The 20290-nt window shown below is 39.8% G+C and overlaps 1 protein-coding gene across 5 annotated transcripts in view; it reads right to left on the reverse strand.

Annotated features, from left to right (window-relative positions):
• Window positions 1–10561, reverse strand: part of smoc1 (SPARC related modular calcium binding 1) — a 58677-nt gene extending 48116 nt beyond the window's left edge. For 4 of the 5 annotated variants that reach the window (XM_058614887.1, XM_058614885.1, XM_058614884.1 and 1 more), the window contains exon 1: window positions 10165–10561. In XM_058614887.1, coding sequence (XP_058470870.1) covers window positions 10165–10266 — 102 coding nt within the window. In that variant the 5' untranslated portion in view covers window positions 10267–10561. The remainder of the gene's footprint in view (window positions 1–10164) is intronic. The other variant, XM_058614883.1, reaches the window with a different exon arrangement.
• Window positions 10562–20290: the final 9729 nt, after the last annotated feature.

Consider the following 20290-nt stretch of genomic DNA (forward strand, 5'->3'; position numbering starts at 1 on the left):
TCCTCCATTTACCATAAAACCACTGACCTTGTGCTCTTTCCTCTTTGTCTTCTCCCTTTATTGTCAAATTCTAAACTGTAAAATACATTTATTGGTTAATTCCTACAAACTGCTCCTTCTACACGATCCAAAGCAAAGGCTTCTCAATATTTAAACCTTTTAAACTTAAACCCACTTTTTAAAGATGGAAAACTGTTGTTAACACTTAATATGTCTCATTCTCAGAGGTTGTTTAGTAAATTCATTAAAACTTAATTGTATGCACGTGATTCAACAAGTTGGGAAAATTCTGCAATTTTGTTTGGTGACCAAAAACAAATCTCCTGTGACCCATCTGTGGGTCCCGACCCAGTGTTTGGGTGCTAACACAATGTCATGTTGTGGTCTGTCTCTAAATGACAGACCAGAGCCCAGACATGGACCCAGACTTTGCCCTATCTGGACCAGGTTCTTTAACCAGTAATTCACTGATCATTTTCACTGTGTTTGATTTAACATGGGCAGCATTTCGACCCTTTTACTGCACTAGAATAGGTTTGGTCACAATGGTGTTCACTCATATGATATGTACCACACTTTATCATCCGTTGAAGACTACGTCCACTTAATATGATCTACAATCAAAACCACAACTGCTCTGTATCCTATAACATAGATGATGACAGCCAAGCAGAGGGTTTTTTGTCTTATCAGAATTTAAGTTAATAAAAAGAAGGAAAGGGAAAATGTTATCTCTTATCAGGAAATTCTCTTAATTGAGTAAGTCATACATGCACGAGATGAATGCTGTACAAAGTTTTAAAGAAGCCTAAATGTTACACACTGTCATGATCAGAATATGCTTTGAACCTCTTTTCTCTGATAAGGTCTGTAAGAGGATTTTCTTATTAAGACAAGATGTTTTGTTGGCAGTGAGCCTTTTCACATCGCCTATGAATTATCCTCACTTTAACCCCAAAAATTGCTCTCATCTGAGCTGCTGTTACAAACACTGACAAGCACACAGCAGGAATGCTTTGGAGTCTGTTTTCTTTTCTATCTGTCCGTGTTCAGCCTGGAGAATGCTGACTGACAACAAAACAGCGGAATTTTTCATAAACATATTCATTAATGTAACTACAACTAACTCTGGTCTGTATATATATATATATATAAGTTTTTTATATATGTTCTATATTAATTTCTAACTAACATTTATTTATGTTTATTTATTTACTGTTCTTAAATCTGAGAAGTGTAGACTTTGTTTTACAACTGAAAAACTTTTTTAAAGTACCGAAATAAGGTACCGTTTGCTACCGGTACCGAAGTCCAGATAACGATACCGTATCGGTTCAATTACGAACGGTACCCAACTCTACTGAGCAGGTGAGGGAGAAGAAATACTGCAGCGTGAGTAAAGTGAGACAACTTCATACAGCAGTGCTACGGCTGACAACACCAAGAAGTACCTAGCAGAAGTTTCAGAATTGGATACTACTGCTGAAAATATACTGAGACGTTCAGTAGGAATTCATAATAGAGTATATTTTATTTCTGTCTGATTTCGAAAATGTGTGCTCCATCCACAGCTATCAAGCTCTCCCTGAACAGCTGTCTGCCTACGTGGCTGTGCTAATCTGCCCCTGTCTGCACCTCACAGCTCTGTTTCCTGAATGTAGCTAGAACAAGTAACACTGCAGTAAAAGATAATTAAATAACACATAACTTAGCAAAGTCCTCCAGAAAAAATTGACTCAGAAGGTCCACAGGGGGGCGATATAGGGTCCACACTTAGATTTTGACAGTTGAGTTGGTGTATGAGTCTGCAAGATGATTTAATTTCACTCTGCAGACACGTCTCGACCATTGATGACGCCATCTTGACGCCATGACGACAGAGAAGTAATATCTAGCAGTTGTTGTTATACAGTACATTCAACGTGGTCGTTAGATGTCGTTGCTACGTGCCATCACTCATTGAAAACTACAGCAATTACGTTTATTTGAAGTTTTCCATTCACTCTGCATGCGTCATCCAGATCTTTGGTCTGATAAGTTGTACGTTTATCCAATTGCCTACAGAGGCATTTTCATCTGTGTCTGTTGGCCACGGGACATACGTGTGGATAATTTGGCTGCAAATTACAGCTCACCTTCCCATGCACATCAAGCTCAATGCAAAAGGGACAAATTAATTTTGCGGACGAGGGGAAAAAAATCACCTCACGGTCTGTCTACGACCAGAGCAGGCTACACACACACACACACACACAGCTGCAGCTGCAGCAGCCGGAGACAGCAGCTCAGAGGGGACCTCAGTGAAAACTATTTTGAAGCCACTAAAGCGCCATTACAATATTTAAAGTATTTAAAATGTGCAAAGGCCTTCATACTCAGTCTCAAATGAGATTACGGTCGTTTTCACACACGATTGGTGACTCATTATTCAGCCAGTGTGAGTTTGCTTTCTCACTGCACTTTAGTGAAATGAACCGAACCTTTTGAATAACATATTCCCCTCCTCACCTGAGGCGGCACTGCATCAACAATTACTGAAGGAGAAGACAAAACAAACAATGAAAGAAGAAAACTCACTCAGACTCAGACATTTCTCGCACTTATTGTTCTACACACGCATATGTTTACCCACAATGCCCTGCATTGTAGTCCCCTTCCTGTCTCCTGACTCGTTTTTATTTTGTATTTATTACATGTTTTTATGCCACCTTGCAGTTATTGACTTTTATGAAAGTGCAACATTAAATTGTCACTATATAATATGTAAAGCCGGCATCTGACACCTGCACTGTAGCTGTGAAATAATAAAAAGGCTTTCCGACTTTCTAAAGCTGACGGTATGCAGTCTTGGCCGCCACACTCCTCAGACTCGACTGTTTATGTTTGTTTTCCAATAAGTTTATGGGTCGTCACTGATGCAGGCTCTAAAATATGTAGGTTGATCACATCCGATCACTGGCACTAACAGGTTGAATTGATGAAGCCGATTACAGATGTGTACATGTGGATTGCGTTCTTATTTGCAAGCCAAGGTAAAAGAAAACGATTTTTTTTCCTGCCTGTCCACCACCTGCCTCATTAGATGGACGATTCCTGGAAAACCTGCAAAATATTGTTGCGGTCATTAAGAGGCGCAATTAAATGTTAGCTTTAATCATATTCGACAGAAAGCAGATTGTTGCAGTAAGATTAGAAAGTTTCGGTCTCTAATGGCGTGTTCCCACCGGCTCTACTCGCCTCTTCTAACCTCGCCAAGTTAAGTTGTGTTTCCACTAGCATAGTACCTGGTACCAGGTACTATTTTTAGTCGTGAAGGGATGACAAGTGATGAGATGCAACCTCGGCAACGGTCGTGCCGTGCCGAGGTGAGGCGAGGCGAGTAGAGCCGGTGGAAATATGCCATAAGGTAAATCGGAATCAGGAATTTCAAATGAAATCGCGATGTGGCTCAACAATGTGACGTAAAATTAGTGATTATTTTCTCTGGACTTCGGTGCTGGAGATTAAAAGAATACTTCACCAATTTACATTTACTTTGTATTACTAGAATAGGGGTAGTATTTTTGAAAAATTGTGCTTCCCAACCTCTATACCTCTAATATCTTCATTCTTTTTTGTGTTACGTGCCCACCAGTGACACTTGGTCCGAGCCTTGAAACTGCAACCCTAATTCCGTACTTTTTAGACCCACTCGTAGGGGAAGGGACCTCATTCCCAGAATGTAAACAGTGTCCGCCATCTTTGCTAGCAGTTACGCTAACAGTGTCACTGGCAGAGCCGGATTAAATAAATGGACTATACTAGGCAGACTGTATTTTTTGGGGCCCCCTCCATCGATGTTATTTATGAATTGAAATCTAAAACTTACCAAAGTTACTAATAAAAGTTAATTCACATTTTACATAGCGTAGTCTTTGGTTACGAGTTGGTTCTTTGTATGCCAAAATAAGTCATGTGTCGTATATCAAACCGTATCAGACTATTTTTTGATTTTTATTACCGTATTTATACGTTACTACAAGGCTCTATTAAATGCTATTCAATTATCCTTATCATATCCATTACGAGTGTCATTGTTAAGGCAGTAGTACCAGTAAATCACCAATAGGTGTCAGCATTGCTATGTAAACAGAGCAAATAAGATAAATGTTGTAAGCTATTGCATGCAGAAAATCTTGATTAAATGTGTTGATTAAATTGAATAGTTTAATAAGTAGTCAAATATAAAAAGACCAATAAAATTTGCAGTAAGAGAAACTGCTGTAGTGGTAAAGAGGTTTATTTTCATGGATAAGCATCACCTCTCTTCCATTTTCTGGTATTCAACACTCAGCAGCTCAGCTCCTGGTCTGGACTGTTCAGCAGTTTTCTCCACTGGTCTTGATGTTTCTCTGGATGGTGTGCTGTGCAGTGTTGTTTTTGGAAGCAATTCTAGATTTAGTCTTAGTTTTAGTCTTTTGGACTAAAATACCTATTAGTTTTAGTCACGTTTCAGTCATTTCTATATGTGATAGTTTTAGTCCAATTTTAGTCGACGGAAACTCAAAAAAAACTCGATCGGAGCAGACTGTCCTCAGAACGCCGCGTCGCGTTATCAGGACAAGGAGCGTAAATCGTCATGAAACGTAGACCAAGTCATTTTTAGGTTTTGATTGTCCCTCTTTCTGGGCCCCCTGCCAATCGGGCCCTAGGCACGTGCCTAGTTTGCCTTTGCGTTAATCCGGCTCTGGTCTCTGGTGGGCACGTAACAAAGAAAAGAATGAAGATATTTCTCAACTCAGGGGAAACTGAGGTTGGGAAGCACAATTTTTCAAAAATACTAGCCCTATTCTAGTAATACAAAGCTTAATGCAAATTTTTCAAAAATACTAGCCCTATTCTAGTAATGCAAAGCTAAATGCAGATTTTTCAAAAATACTAGCCCTATTCTAGTAATACAAAGCTAAATGCAAATTTTTCAAAAATACTAGCCCTATTCTAGTAATGCAAAGCTAAATGCAAATTTTTCAAAAATACTAGCCCTATTCTAGTAATACAAAGCTAAATGCAAATTTTTCAAAAATACTAGCCCTATTCTAGTAATACAAAGCTAAATGCAAATTTTTCAAAAATACTAGCCCTATTCTAGTAATACAAAGCTTAATGCAAATTGGTGGAGGATTCCTTTAAGCAGTTTACAAGTTTGTAAGTGGTACAAACTTCAGTTTCCAGTGAGATACATATTTTTAAGATGTTGTAGACATGTGTAGATATTATGTGAGCCTTTAGTTAAGTAGCTAAAATCAGTTTTTTTGCTTGTTTCCTCGCTGGCAGCTTCATTTCCAGTGCGAGAAAACATCCAGCTAGTTCCCGGCCACATGTGAAAAAAACAAACAGAGAACGACTGAACTATCCCTTTAAACTTTCAAGAATGAGGACAAAGTGAGTAAGACAGATGTGGCTGAAATGCATAAACCGCAACAATCACAAGGCAAAAAAGTTCAAGTGGTCTGAAGCTTTGTAAGTCTCCCAATTACTTGTTTTCCCCAAACTCTGTGAAATGTTGGACGCGTGCACTTATTGCATCAGTGAGCCTTGGGGGGAACATGAGAACGGAGCAGTGCTATGCAGTCAAGTTTTATTCCTGATATCAATGTGGAAGGTGTGGGTGTGATTTCTGGTATTAGCGCAGCTGTGAGCAATGTTAAAAGTATCTGCTGCGATGTGAGCGTGTGCGTGTGTGTGCACACAGGCCCGAGTGTGTCGATGCCAAATCCAGGCAGGGAAGAGGATGCAGAGATGATTTAATTAAAGGTTACGGGCAATAATACAATTATTACATATGTTGCATGTATTACAAAAAGAAACCAGGAATCATAAATGCTTCTTGTCCCCGCCCGCCTCTGTGCTGCTGCTGCTGCGTACACACAAACACTCCCTCAGTCGGGTCTGATAGTATTCAGATGAAGGAAGCAGCGTACAAGTAACGTCATTTCTGCAAAGACCAACAATAACATCAACAAAAACAACGTACTGCAGCTTTAAATCCACAAAAGGAAAACATCTCGAAATATCAAGATTTTACTGCTGCTTTAGTATAAAAAAAAAACTTGTATTGTAGTGTTTTGAGGACTAAAAACCAGATTAACCACTCTGTGTATTGGACTTGATCCAGTGTGGTTCTGAAGAGGTTTCCTGAGGCCAAATGCAATAGTTTGTCATCCAACAGCGATGCATGAAACCTGAGCAACATTCTTCACTAAAGCAACACAGCCCTTCCAATAAATCACATTTCACATGTCTATCTTCTAATTCCCTTAACAGCCCGTGCCCTTCTATTATCCGACGTGCACCACAACACAAATCTGCCAACTGAGCTTACCACACATGATGCACTTTCATGCGCGTAGAGCCTCACACTCCACACCTTCATCCACCTTTTCATCATCTGGTCCATAAGAAACAATTATAAAAGAAGTGATTCACCAAAATATAAAGTCCCTGTTGCTATTCCCACAAAACAGCCCTGACCACAGTGTGTGTGTGTACTTGTATTTCTTACCTCTTTAGGGCATTCTCTGGCATAAACACTGACCTTGTCAGGACCGGTAGTCCTCATGAAGACCAAAACCTGGTCCTGATGAGGCGCAACCTCGTTTCTGAGGAACTACTAAAGTTCAGAGGTAAGAGTTGAATTGTGGTTAAAATTAGCCATTAACTGGATATGGTTACATTTAGGGATAACGATCTGCTTATGCTGTCCAAATGAAGTGTCCTAAAAAGAATAGCTGAGCAAACGTGTGTGTGTGTGTGTGTGTGTGTGTGTGTGGACGGGGGTGATGGGCTTAACGACATTGTGAAATAGTTCCAATATGTGAGGCTGTATCACACATTCGTCCACCTCCTCCTCCTCTGACCACAAATGTAATACTACATCTGTGAACTGACACAATGCTCCTCTCCTCCGATTCACATCACTTATGTTTCAGTCTCTGCCGCAGACAGTGACACGGGTGCTTCCAAGAAAAGCTCCCAAAAAACAGTGAGAGAGAGGGAGAGAGAGAGACACACACACACACAGAGGGAAAGAGGGAACAAATGCAGCAGTGTGTGCGAGAGATGAGGAGACATGACAGTGACAAAGGTCTGGAGGAGATGAGGAGACTAAAGCCAGGACGAAGGTGAGGTGAAGGGGAATGCAACATTTTTGTACTTGACACTTTTTAAATTGAACAAACAAACATCAACCACAAAATCTAACGTTTTATTTGCAATGATCGGGATTCCGCTTGCTCCGACAATTCTGACCATGGGCGGGCCTTAGGAAGCTGCCTGCTGATTGGCTACTTAGTTTTGGAGTGACAGCTTAATGGACCGGAAGTAGACACTGTCCGTCTGGAACTCGTTCCCCCGGGTTTTACCCGCCGACATCCGACAAGGTACTTATAATAATTGTAAATGTAATAATGGTAATAATTCAAATAATTGTAAGTATCTAACGTTTGTCAGATTATCTTTGAGATATTACGAACGGCTTCCAGATGGACAGTGACTACAAGCCTGTGTCTACTTCTGGAACTCAGTAGCCAATCAGCAAGCAGCTTCCTAAGCCCCGCCCATGGACAGAATCACAGGGAGCGCAAAGACTAAAGAGTTGTAGCAGGCAAAATTCCAATCACTGCAAACAAAAAGTATATTTTCAAACAAATAAAATACAATCATTTTGAATGATTAAAATTATATTTTTTTTGCAAGAAAGAACAATATGTAAGACCACCTGATGAACCCAGAATGAGCCTTTGACTGTAGGTTTCCACCAGGAGCAGGGTCAGCTCTACTGTTTGAGTTTTGATGCTAACTGAAGGCTACATAGGTTCAGCTACACACTTGGAGGTGAGGCGAGGAATATTCAACTGCAGCGTTTAAAGATGTGACACACTGTACCTTTAACCCTTTAACCTCACGCGGCATAGATCTGTGCCACAAGTGCACCCATGGTAATTTGCCGTGGGAATAATACACAATAATACACTCCAAAAAACTCCAACAACACATTCTGGGGGGGGGTTTATAAGTCAAAGTTAAATTGCATTTTAAGTAGTGATAGAAAATAGCAATAATTGTGCAGAAGTCAAAAAATAGACTGTTTTTCTCTTCTTTTCGTTCATAAAAATGAGCCAAGTCGACTTTGAACTTTGACATATTTCCATATTTCACAAATTAAATCCGATTTTCAACATTTTGAGTACTTTCTGATCAGGTGTGTTTATATAATTGGTGAAAATGATTTTTTCATCAGATTGCCAAGGTTGTGCTGAAAAAGAGGATATAAGACACTCTATGTTGCACATTCTTATAGCCTCTGTATATAGTGTATGTTTAAACATAGTCATGGAAAAAAGCAGCCAAAATGCTCTGTGTTCAAAGGGTTAAATGAGGCTAGGTTGTAAAATAAAATACCTCTTTGAGGGTTTTCCTGCATGCTCTGATCTCAGTATCATACATATGCAACCAAAAGTTTGGTTTCATCTGGACTCTCAGTGAGATCAGATGAACATTTGTTGAATAAAGTCAGGAAAACTGACAAAACAGCCAAAATATCACTTTCTGGGAGAGCGTAGCGTGTGGTTTTTGGGGAAATCAAGAGCGAGGCTGAACGCATTTCAACATGAACAAGCTGCTTTTGTAAGCACTTATCACTCATGACTTTATTGCAGCAGCAGGATCTCTTTACATGCCAAAAGAAGCATAAATCAACAAGTCATTTAATCTGTGTATTAGCAGAATATCTCACCCTCAATCCCTCAAAAACTTCTTTCCTTGATTTTCATTGTGGAAAGTCCTTGAATTTGACAAGAATTGTTAACCTTTTTTTTTATATATATATATATACACCGCTAGTTGAATCCACCAATACTGTTGGTTTAAACATGTGGTTTGGACAAAATCAGCACAGTTATAAATCCTCTCATTAATTGCACAATACATGTCAGTACTATCTTCATATCTGAGTATTTCTGTTCTTTCTGTCACAGGATTGCAGTCAAAACATCTGCAGATTATAGTTTATGTCGCTTATTATGTTAGATTGTAAATACTTTGTTTGCACTTTTCTGATAAAGCATAAATCAACAAGTCATTTAATTTGGGTATTCGCAGAATATCTCAACCCCAATCCCTCTAACCCTCTATCGATAAAGATTCTTTGATTTTTGTCCACAATGTCCACAAAAGTCTCTCTGGACTTTCCCCTTAAGTCTCCCTGATCCCTGGTACATTGCTTTGGACACTCTCTGCTGTTGTGAACCCAGACATTAGTCATACCTTCTTTTTTTAAACCCTTAAGTCTGATTGTTAGTCTTTAGTTGTCTTTTAAATGATGTGCTAACCCGCTAATTTACACTCTGGCTTGATAATTGTCACTTGATAAAACAAAAGGAGTCATGCTACTTTTAAAATCTATACTCTGGTGTCTATATTTATTCTGTTTTTTGGATCTGATGAAGAGATTTTGAATTTTACAAAACATGGAGGTGTTCAATTATCCTATTAAATTAACAATTAAATGAATCCTCAACTATTTTGAGTGTTTTGGGTTGTTTTTCCAATAATTAAAAGAAGTTTCAGCTTCTTAAATGTGAATATTTTCTGGTTTATTTGCTCCATGTAACAAAGAAATCATTAAAACATCATTTTGGTTCGACATTCCAGATCATTTCCAGGATTGGTAAAAAACGATCAGCACAAGTACTCGATAAATCAAGACAATAATCTGACAGATTATCAGTGAAACAATCAAAGAGTGTGAAGTGTCTAGTAGACACGAGGACATTCTACAGGTGCACTGTCGTAGCTGTTCATACATGGATGACACATTTATTTACTGAAGCTTTTTCAGTTTTGAGATGACATGTGGGTTTGGTCTAGTTTGATGAAGGGCCCCCACAGGACTCTTTAGCCTGGGGCCCCAAACTTCTTCTGTGTAACTAAAGCTGTGTGGAACATGTGCAGACACAGGTATGTGTGTGCGTGCATTTATTACCTCTTTAGGACCATTTCACGACTAGCAGTCAGACCAAAACCTGGTGCTACTGAGGCATTTCTAAGGATTTGATTAAATTTAGGACAAAAATGTGTGGTTGCGTTCAGATTAGGATAAGTGTGCGCGTGCGTGCGTGTACTCACCCGCGACGCGGTCTTCTGCGTGGACACTTGAGGCAGGTAACAGAGAAGCAGAGGCGCCAACAGGTGAGAAAAGGTGAAGAGCAGAAAAGATGACGGTGACATAATTGCGCGTGGGTGAGCGCGTGAATCAGGGAGCGGCAGATCTGTCACTGATGATCAACAGGTCCAAATACGCACACACACACACACGCGCGCGCGCGCTCGCACAAACGCACACACACACAGCGCCTCCTCACTGCGTGTCTCGTCTCGCGGGGATTTACTGTCCTCTGTCCACTGATGTGATCACGGTGTCCTGCGTGGGACGTGAACTCTCATGACATGGTGGTGAGTGTGGGTTTTTTTTTTTTGTCCACGGCGGGAGGATCAGCCTCTCATCACAGCTTCCACAGGTTGAGTCGAGCGTGTATCCATCGCATCCTCATTTAAGAGCAGAGGAGGGAGCCGCAGCGGTGACTGACAAATGCGGCTGACCAATGACAGCGAAGCTCAGCTCAAGACCACGCCCACTCCAGGCATGGTCCAAGATTAAACTCTGGAGGAGAGAGAGGGAGAGAGAGACTATCACCATACACAGAACAGAGGTGATACTCTGATAGAATAGAATCATTTTAAATAGAAACCTTTACAACTACATTTGGTTTAGGCACTTGACTCAACCCAAACACTTTAAAGCTGTAGTATGTAATGTTTAAATATAAAAGAAACGTCTGTTAGTTAAGTTCACACAATGCTGATTGAGTCCATCATCCCCTTGACTCCCTGTGTTTGTAAGTGTTGCCCGGCAACATTCCCTCACTGCACACAGGAAGTGATTTTTTTTTTTAACGGCAAGGAGGTTAGGGTATGAGTACTGCAAAAAAAAATTCAAGGTTATTTTTTTGGCTCCGCCCGCCCCTGCTCTGCTGCTGTATACACACAAACGCTCCCTCAGTCAAATCTGATCGTTTTGTTTTTATATGTTTCTGTTCACAAAGACTAAACTGAGGCACAATATTAACAACATATTTTTATTTATGCACATATATATGTAGGTTTTTTGGTGAGTGGGCATTTTCATGAGTGTATATATATGCAGTGATTAGTAAAAAAAAGTGTGTTAATGATGATTATTAGTTATTATTATAGAGAGGGGATGGGTAGGATTAAATAAACGTATGCTTTTTCCTACTTTTGGGTTTTTTTCCTGCTAAAATATAAAAATAATAATAAAAAAAATATTGCGGTCACATGAGCCAAATAAAACGTGTGTTCATTCAATTTATCAACAGCAAAATCACCAAAAGTTACACACTACAGCTTTAAATAAAAAGCAGCAGCAGCAGCTGCAGAGAAGCTCAGTGTTTTTAATCATCCATCTTTAAAAGCTGCTGCAGAGACAATGGAGCAGAAACTGTGAGGTCACATTTGAGGCTATGCTCGCCATTCAGACTCTTATAATACTCTATAACAGCAGCCCAGTGACATTTAGACTGTGTACGTGCTTCTCAATGGAAAACATCTATTGAGGAAAGTCAATAGCTGTCACATGCACCGCGGGGAGTCGGCCTGTGTTTGAAGGTATGAGTCTGTGTGTGTGTGTGTGTGTGTGTGTGTGTGTGTGTGAGTTTAGAGGGTGTCAGAAGTTGACTGGGCAAACACAGCTGGCTCTGATGCTTTATTTGTAATTAATTGTTAACAATATAATTAATTATAGTGTAAACTTACAGAAGAACCTGGAACAGAATTGTTTTTAAACAGAATCAATAGCAGCTTTGGCATTGTGTTATAAACAACACAACATAGATTAACAACATGAAGACTTTAGACTAAAAAAAAATAGAGTGAACACAAAGTGAACACGTTTAAATGCAATACAAAGGCAATATAATAAGTGGTAGACATGTTAAAATAACATCAGATAATACATTTATGATATTTACCGACAAAGAAAATTTGTTTAAATGTAGTAGATTGTAAATGTACGTTTTTTAAGTTTTTTAAATAATATTTTAAATATGCATATTATACTAATAAACTAATAAAAGCCATAAAACTTAATGATTTCAACCGTGGTAAATTTCTATTTTGTGAAACTTTACATCTTAAAGGGGAAGTTTGTAGTTTCTAGTGAGTTTCTGTATTTTAATAGGATTTTACACTAATTTACTTATATTTATACTTTTTTCTGGTTCAAACTGAAGAGGACATAAATAATAAAAGATGAACAGATATATGTGCTGTATTCATTTCAATACTATCACATAAGTATCTATACTGTAAGAAAAAGAAACTGCACATGGTTCGTGGGTTTATTGTTGTGAAACCAAAATGTGGTGAACTCCAGCTGTTTTCAGTCCACATCAGCATCAGTCTGTAAGTCAGGTCCTGGTGAAGACAGTGATGTCACATATTAAAACTACACAGAACATTGAGATAAGTATGTGAAATGACCTGTTACCTGTTACCTCCATCCTCAAAAACACTAAAAACATGCCGTATTTAACTTCTCTCAGCGCACTCTCCCTCTGCATCATCTCCACTACAACTTCCTCCTCGGTCACGTGACATCATTTCCTCTTCGTGGCTGGAGCTGGCTTTCCCAGCGTGACATTCTGTGTGTTGGTCCACGTAGGCTCCTGTAGAAACATGGCGTGTGGCGATCGCGGTAGCAGCCCATGCTTTTTTTTTTATCATAAATAGCTTTTTGTAAAGCCACGAAAATCATACAATAAATATTATACAGCGATTATACAACACATGTGCCTTTATTATGGACAGTAAATTCGATTTTTGCTAATATAGCCCCAGAAATGCTACAAACTGTACCTTTAAATCTAAAGATCTAAAACAATCTTCTCCACTTATCATTTATTTCACACACATAAAAACAAGGAGGACAAAATAACAAGAAAATCAACCACCAGTGGGTTCTGGGAGATTTTTGGGGGGCAAACATTTTCTGGCATCTTAAGATTTATTGCATTTATTTAAGTTTATAACATGGATTTCTTGGAGATGTTCTTTTTCACACTCATGGTGTCTAATGTGCTCTGGTTGTGATCTATATAGAGGAGCTGGGTAACAATACTTTGTCCCCAAAGGTTGGGAAACACTGTATAGTTGTGTTTATGTTTTCATGCCTCCACAGTATTTGATAGAAAACTGGATTTTCTAGTTGAGTAATTAACACTTTATATAAAAGCACATGCAGTGAAGTGATGAAACGGCTCCCACACTGTCACTCGTCCTGTGAACCTCTGTCCTCTTCCCCTCTACACTCTCTCTTTCTCCATCTTTTTCTCCTTTCAGATAAATTGTGTGGCCCATTGAGCGTGAGGAGAGTCAGGAGAGGGTGAGTAAGAGAGGCAGAGTGTTTAGTGCAGGTGTCCCAGCTTCAGTTCACAGAAACTGTCCTTTAAAGAGCTGAAAAGGGCCAATCCGGTCAAAACCCCCTCCAGTCCTCGGTCTTTGTCCCCGGGGATATTTTTTAATTGTTAGCTATGACAGTTCAGCGGCTTTTTGAGTGCCTCAGTGAAGAGCCTTGTAATTAGAGCTATTGAGCTGCTGGAATTGGCACAATTAGGGTCAACATTAATGATTTGTGTGTGCACCGGCCAGCTCTATTTTCTCAGAAAGAATGAAGAGAATTTGAGGAGAGGGTCAGAGAGAAGAAAAGGAAGGCAACAGATGAACATAAAGGGAAAGAAGTGGAGGCCTAAACACAGTTAATACCTTTACATGACAGCGGGGGGGAAATATGGAGTTAGTCTGACAACAACAGGACTAGTCAGACTAAAATGTTAACAAATTGAATTTCTCAAAGTTGCTGTTTTTTTAATGCATAACTTTTTTAATCATATTCTCACGGTTGTCAATTCGTATTCATGTTTAATAAATCGCAACCAATATGTGCGCATCTTTTTGACAGTTATCTTACCCCATGAGTACCTCTTCAAAGTGGGCGGAGTCATAATACTACGGCAGCGCTAAAGTGATGTGATGTTGTTTTATACGCGACACAAATTAGTGGTGAGCAAAGCAGTTGTTTTCAGTGTAATAATACACAACTCCTTATATGGACATTCTGTTTATAGGTCACATATTCAGGCTTTAAAAAAGTGTTTTTTTCGTCTTCTAATGTGTCGTTGAGTCAAAGTGAGGATTCATTTTATATCGCATTGTGTAGAAGTCACAAAATAGACTGTTTTCCTTTTATTTTTGTTCATAAAAAACGAGCCAAGTCGACTTAAAAGGTTATAAAACACTCTATATTGCACATTATAGTCTCTGTATATACAGTATATTTAAACATTTAGAAGCCGAAGATACCTGCCAGTCTTTTAGCCACCACATTAAAGTGACTAGAAGTAAAAATAACTTGTTTATATTTTAGCAGAAGTTAATGCTAATGTTAATGTAACCGTACTGTGTGAATAATCTGGGTTTTTACTTCACATTCTTGTCGTAATTGTGAGCACATGAAGAAGTTGAATGTTCCTCCATGCGGTGCTGTTTCTGCCGCCTTCATCTTCTCCTCTTCTTCTGTACTAGTCGGTTCACTGTCCTTCATCTCCTGTCAATGGAAGTGAGGATGAGTAGCGGGGGGGGGGGGGTTAGGGGATTGTCTCTTGGAATGTTAACGAGACTGAATATCTGCTCTTCCCTCTCACTTCAACCCTCCACCCCGAGACAAAGAAGCGCAGCGTTTTCTGGGGTGTTAAGCTGTTGTAATGAAAGCAAGACTCGACACCTGAATGCTGTTGTCATTTGGCCAAACATAAAAGAAAAACCTCTGTGACAACAAAAACAAAGAAGGAATGCATGAGCATGCTGAAAGGAAATGTACAAGTCTTCCTAATTACTGAACGGGCTCTTCCAGAGAGTCTCTGCCCCCCCTGCTGCTCACACCAGCTACATACGGTCAGAAATTAGCAGGTGTGTGTTCTGTGGACACAGAAACAGACGAGCGGGACAGAGGCCACCCAGAAATCTGACCACTACAGGAGGAGGAGGAGGAGGAGGAGGGTCAGCACAGGTGTTCAGCCGTGACCATTCACTCACACACACACACTGTACAGTACGCTTTATGTCAGAGGTGATATCTGAGGTTAGCTGTGCTATTATATTTACAGTTATCCAAACTAGTCTTTTAAAAATAAAAGCTGCATTACATCTTTATCAATATCAAAAAAAAAGCTGTGATAGTTTTTTTTTTTAAGTCAAACTGTACTTGCACTTGCTGATTTTAGGTAATTGTGCTTTATTTCGTGCACATCGATACAATTCAAATGCACAGTAATCACAGAGGGTAATGTAGTTTTATACCAGTGTAAATAATAGTAGTAAATACTACAATAATTGTATTTAAACACTTTTAACACACAATATAATAATCTGAAATAATATGATATGACGCTAAACATAATGTCTATAGTCTGCATGGAAGTTACTATATTTCAACAGTAGCTGTATCTTGATTTATAGCAGTATTAAAATTTCATTCGATTAAAAATAGAGGCTCTCATAAAATGGGTTGCATTATTATTAGTGAATATTAAGTATAATAAAACCATGCTAAATAATTCAGGCAAATAAAAATATAACATAAGGCAATTATTAATTAATTATTTACCTCAGCTTGTACACCACTTCATTGTTTAAAAAAAAACGATATAGATGTATTTTTAGACAGTTTTTCTTCTTCTTTTTTTAATGTGTGTTGGTATTAATGAGATGAATGAAAGTACAGTATCTCCACCGCTGCTGTGTTGTGTTTTTTTGAGTTCAGTCGCTCTTAAAAAGTCCTTATTGTCAAAGACGTCCAAACACAATCACAGCCTGACAGAGGTGAGGGGGCTGGGAGACTCGGCTGAATGGAAAATTCAGAGGTCAGATAGAAAGCCCTCTCCCTTTTTAAGTGTCATCTGGATTTGATTTCATAAATTCCACATATTTCACATGTACCGGCCGCAATTTTCACTACAAACAGCTTCTGAAAACCCTGAGCCGTGTGTGTGTGTGTGTAGCCTTTTACTACATGGCCAACAGTTCTGGACAGCAGCAGCAACCACGGCCTCTTATTACCCTCTTCAAACACACACTCACACACAGACATGCTGGTGTAGAAACAGGCCTGCGACGGGAAAAAAAGCGCACGGCAACAAATAAATAAGCCCACAAAGCCGAGTTAACCGTGACATTAATCAGAGACGGGGGGGGGGGGGATTTTTACGCGAGGAGGGGTGAAAGAGAAAATGGCAACAGTGCGAATGCCACAAGTGTGAAAAGGACTATTGAGTGTGGACTGGGGTGTCCCGCACCTGTGCTGTCTATTCACACCACTGTTTACACACTGTCATCCACAATTAATACCTCCTGGGGACGGGGCTGCCTGCCCTCTGCAGGGCCCCTGCACCCATCCTGGGCCCTTATGGAAGCCTAATTGAGCATACCGCTCCGCTGATTGAATTAACAGCTCTGTCTCTGGGACCTTTTCGCCTTCCACTGAGGAGGGGGGACTGTTCCACACCCGCATCAGACCCTGGTACCGTCCTACACAAGACAGAGATCAGGGAGGGAGGAGGAGGAGGAGGAGGAGGGGGCGATGGTGGCTGGAGAAAGCAAAGGGTCAGAAGGGGGAGGGGGGTGGTGGTAGGGGGTGGAGTTATTGAACCTGCCCGGAAAACGTGTCCCTTTCTGTTGGCAAAGTGAGGCTGGAAATGTGAACAGGGGGCAACTAAAGGTCTCAGTCTTCACAGGACCACAGAGTTCCTGCAGGGCATGGATGGTGGAGAGCATACATGACATCAGTGCACAACACTGAGAACTCCCTCACCCTCACACGTACACTGTATCTGTGTACCTCTATAAATCTGGTAAAACCTCAAAGTTTGGACATTTATAGCCATAGTGTGTCACCTTTAAATATAAACAAATGTCTGATACTTTTAAGCTATTGTCAAATGACAGAAGTGATTTGTTTTAGATGGTTTGTATTTAGCACTTTTCTAGTAACTCACACTTTCATACAGCGCATCTATCTATCACTCATCTTTCATATCTATTCACACGCCGTCAGGAGCAACAGGGGTTTAAGTGTCTTGCCCGCGGACACTAGACTAACGGAGCTGGGAATCAAACCCACAACCTTCGAGCTACCGTCACCCTCAATGGGTAATAGCGACATTGAGCTAGTAAAGCGAGACAGCTTGAATCGGGTTGATCAGATTGACTGAAAACACAAAGAAGGGCCCACAGAAAGCCTCAGAAGTAAATAGTTTGATGGAATAAATGCTTCTTGACTCCGCCCACCCCTGCTCTGCTGCTATATACACACACACGCTCCCTCAGTCAGGTCTGATAGTATCTGATAGTATCAGATGAAGGACGCAGCAAACAAACAGAGGCAGAATAATATCAACAACAGTTTTTTTATGAACTTTTGAGCTTTATTTTTGTCCTTATATGATTAAATAACTTTATTTAACTTTTAATTAATCATGAGGTAAAAGTGAGGCGTCATATTATTTTAAGACTTTGTGTTTTAGAGTTATTTTTCCTATATAGACATTTTTTTTCCTATCAGACATTTGCCAATATTTGGCAAATGTCTGAGGCCCGCCTGCAATACCCTGTATATACCGTATAACTAGTACTGCTGCTGTTCTCTCCTCATGTTCTGGCATGTGATTGTCTAAAGTGTAATATTTCATATTTCATATTTCATCAAAGGCACAGAAACAGAAGTCACTGAGTTTAAATGAACAGCATGATACACTCACTCAGTGAAAACACCCCTACCGTGTCTGCTTTGGCACGATCCACTACAGTAGCAGTAAAACATAAGACTGTGGAAAAAATAATAATCGGTGTGGAGACGTGGGAACGACTGAGGTCGACTGTATCCTCTGTCTTTTTGCCGCGTCTTTATCGGCGCTTGTCAAACTCCAGCCTCACACGCGCAGCTGAAAATCAGATCGGCCTCCCGAAGACAAATAAAACGGCTGAGTTGATTTCAGCTGAAGCTGCTGACTGTCAGAGTTATAGTGTGAGTGTCTCTCTGAGCGAGAGACAACGGCTCCACGTCCAAACTGCACCGACTCTTTGTTATTCCTGCTACAGACGTCTTAATCCATCATCTGCTGGTGGAACATTTTCCAGTGTATGATGATGAATGACCTTTTTTGAAGATGTGATATAGTTAATAATAGTTTAACAAAACTATGTTTGTATAAAGAGTACAGTACAGTTACATACAATACGTTCTTACATCAAAACCATGCAAAAACAGCAAAACACTTGCTGATTAAATACACTGTATTTTGCATTTGCTCCATCAGATTTAAATTTTGACTCCATTGTGTAACAGTTTAGTGGCAGAAATCCAGCAGTATACTTATAAATATGTCTGTTTAAGTGTATAATTTTAAATAAACATTGTTTTTTGGCCCCGGGTGATTTATGGAGGTCACATTCTTGCGTCTCTATGTTTCCACAGCAGCCTGAAAGCACAAACCAGCCAGAGCGAGTGAAAGCGACATCTTTTCTGGTCACCGGAGTTGAGTGAAGCACCTGGGAAATGAACGGGTGAGTGGATCAGCATTAGCTGTCACTACTTCTTACAGACTGGACTTGTAAGAGACATTGGAGTGTGAACACACAAAAACAAGTCTGCTAAAGTTTATGGGAAAATGATGATGCATTCACTGTCACTTATCTTCATCGTCATCTTCCACTTCTTGTGTTTGGAGTTTGTTGGTCTGTTGGTTTTATGATAACTTTCATTTTATTTTCTTCTTCATTCTGTCTCTGTTTTTGTGATGAATGATTTTTATTTTTTTTTTAAATAATAAAATAAAACATTGTTTGTATTTTGTTCCGTGTCCATGTGGACAGAGCTTTGGAGTATTTACACCAAGCTAAAACATTTCTGACTCCACTAGAGATAAAAGACAAATATGTGTGACTTTTAAATGAGTCTCACTTTTCCAATCAAAACCAGGATTTTAAAAACTTGCAGCCTGGTTCTTGGTGTGAAACCAGAATATGAAAGAACACCCTCGGCCGTCACCTCCACCAGCTGGGTGTTGTAGTCTCCATGACCACACCAGGCGGCTCACCTCTCCATGAACCCAGAGCATGTCCTACCAAAAACAAAAGCACAGAGATTCTGTGGAGCACCAGTGAACTGTGCAGCCACCACATCATGCCCTGCTCCCCTTTGCTCCCCTTTGCTCCCCTTTCTCCCAGACCTCGTGCCCTTGGTTAACAAGCCAGCCAACTTGTTCCCTGTTGTCACTTGTTATCAACTGTCCTCCTGACACGGCTCAGGGGCGGGGCCAATCAAATTTGCACTGTTCCCACTCTGGGTCAGGAGTTTAGTGGGTCATCATCACGAGGATTTTCACAGAGTTATCTAATCTTCTAGATTCTCTAGATCTATCTATCTATCTATCTATCTATCTATCTATGATGCACTTTTTATGCTAAACTCAACTCATAACTCTGTACTGCTCTCTAGTGGCTGTTCTTAGGAGTTACACTTTGATTTCTACCTGACAGTTTTGAATGCCCTCTGCAGTTAAAAAAAAAGGTACAAATGTACATACAAAGTTTTCGCATTTTTAATTTTTGACAATTTTTTTTGTGTATTGTGTGTTTTGTATTCTTATTGTGCTTCTTTTATACATACTTTTATTGTACTTTTTGTATTTGTCACATGTCAGCCTCTGACCCTTCTGCTGTTTTTCAATAAATCCATAAAATCTAACAGTAGTTTAATTTGTAAAGGTTTGCCTTTGAAAAAAGTAAATTTTAGTAAATTTTAAAAAGATACTATTTTTTTTACTTTGAGCACATTTTTAGACCAGTGCTTTTATGTGTACTTAAGTCAAATGTTAACAAAATAGTGGTACTTTTACTTAGTACTCTTTCCACCTCTGCGTATAATTGCCCATGGCTCCCACAGTCCCCATCATTAGTTCAATGTTGTGTTGCAGTGTGTGAATGGAGTGGACAGGCGGCGCTGTTTGGTTTAATTGCAGAAGTATGTTGAGGACATTGGCCACAAGGGGGCGGAGCTGAAAGAGCCCGAGAAGGAGAAGAAGAAGAAGAAGGAGGAGTAGGAGGAGCATGAGGAGGAGGG

Source organism: Solea solea, chromosome 18 (genome assembly GCF_958295425.1).
Source record: "Solea solea chromosome 18, fSolSol10.1, whole genome shotgun sequence".
Classification (NCBI taxonomy): Eukaryota; Metazoa; Chordata; class Actinopteri; order Pleuronectiformes; family Soleidae; genus Solea; species Solea solea.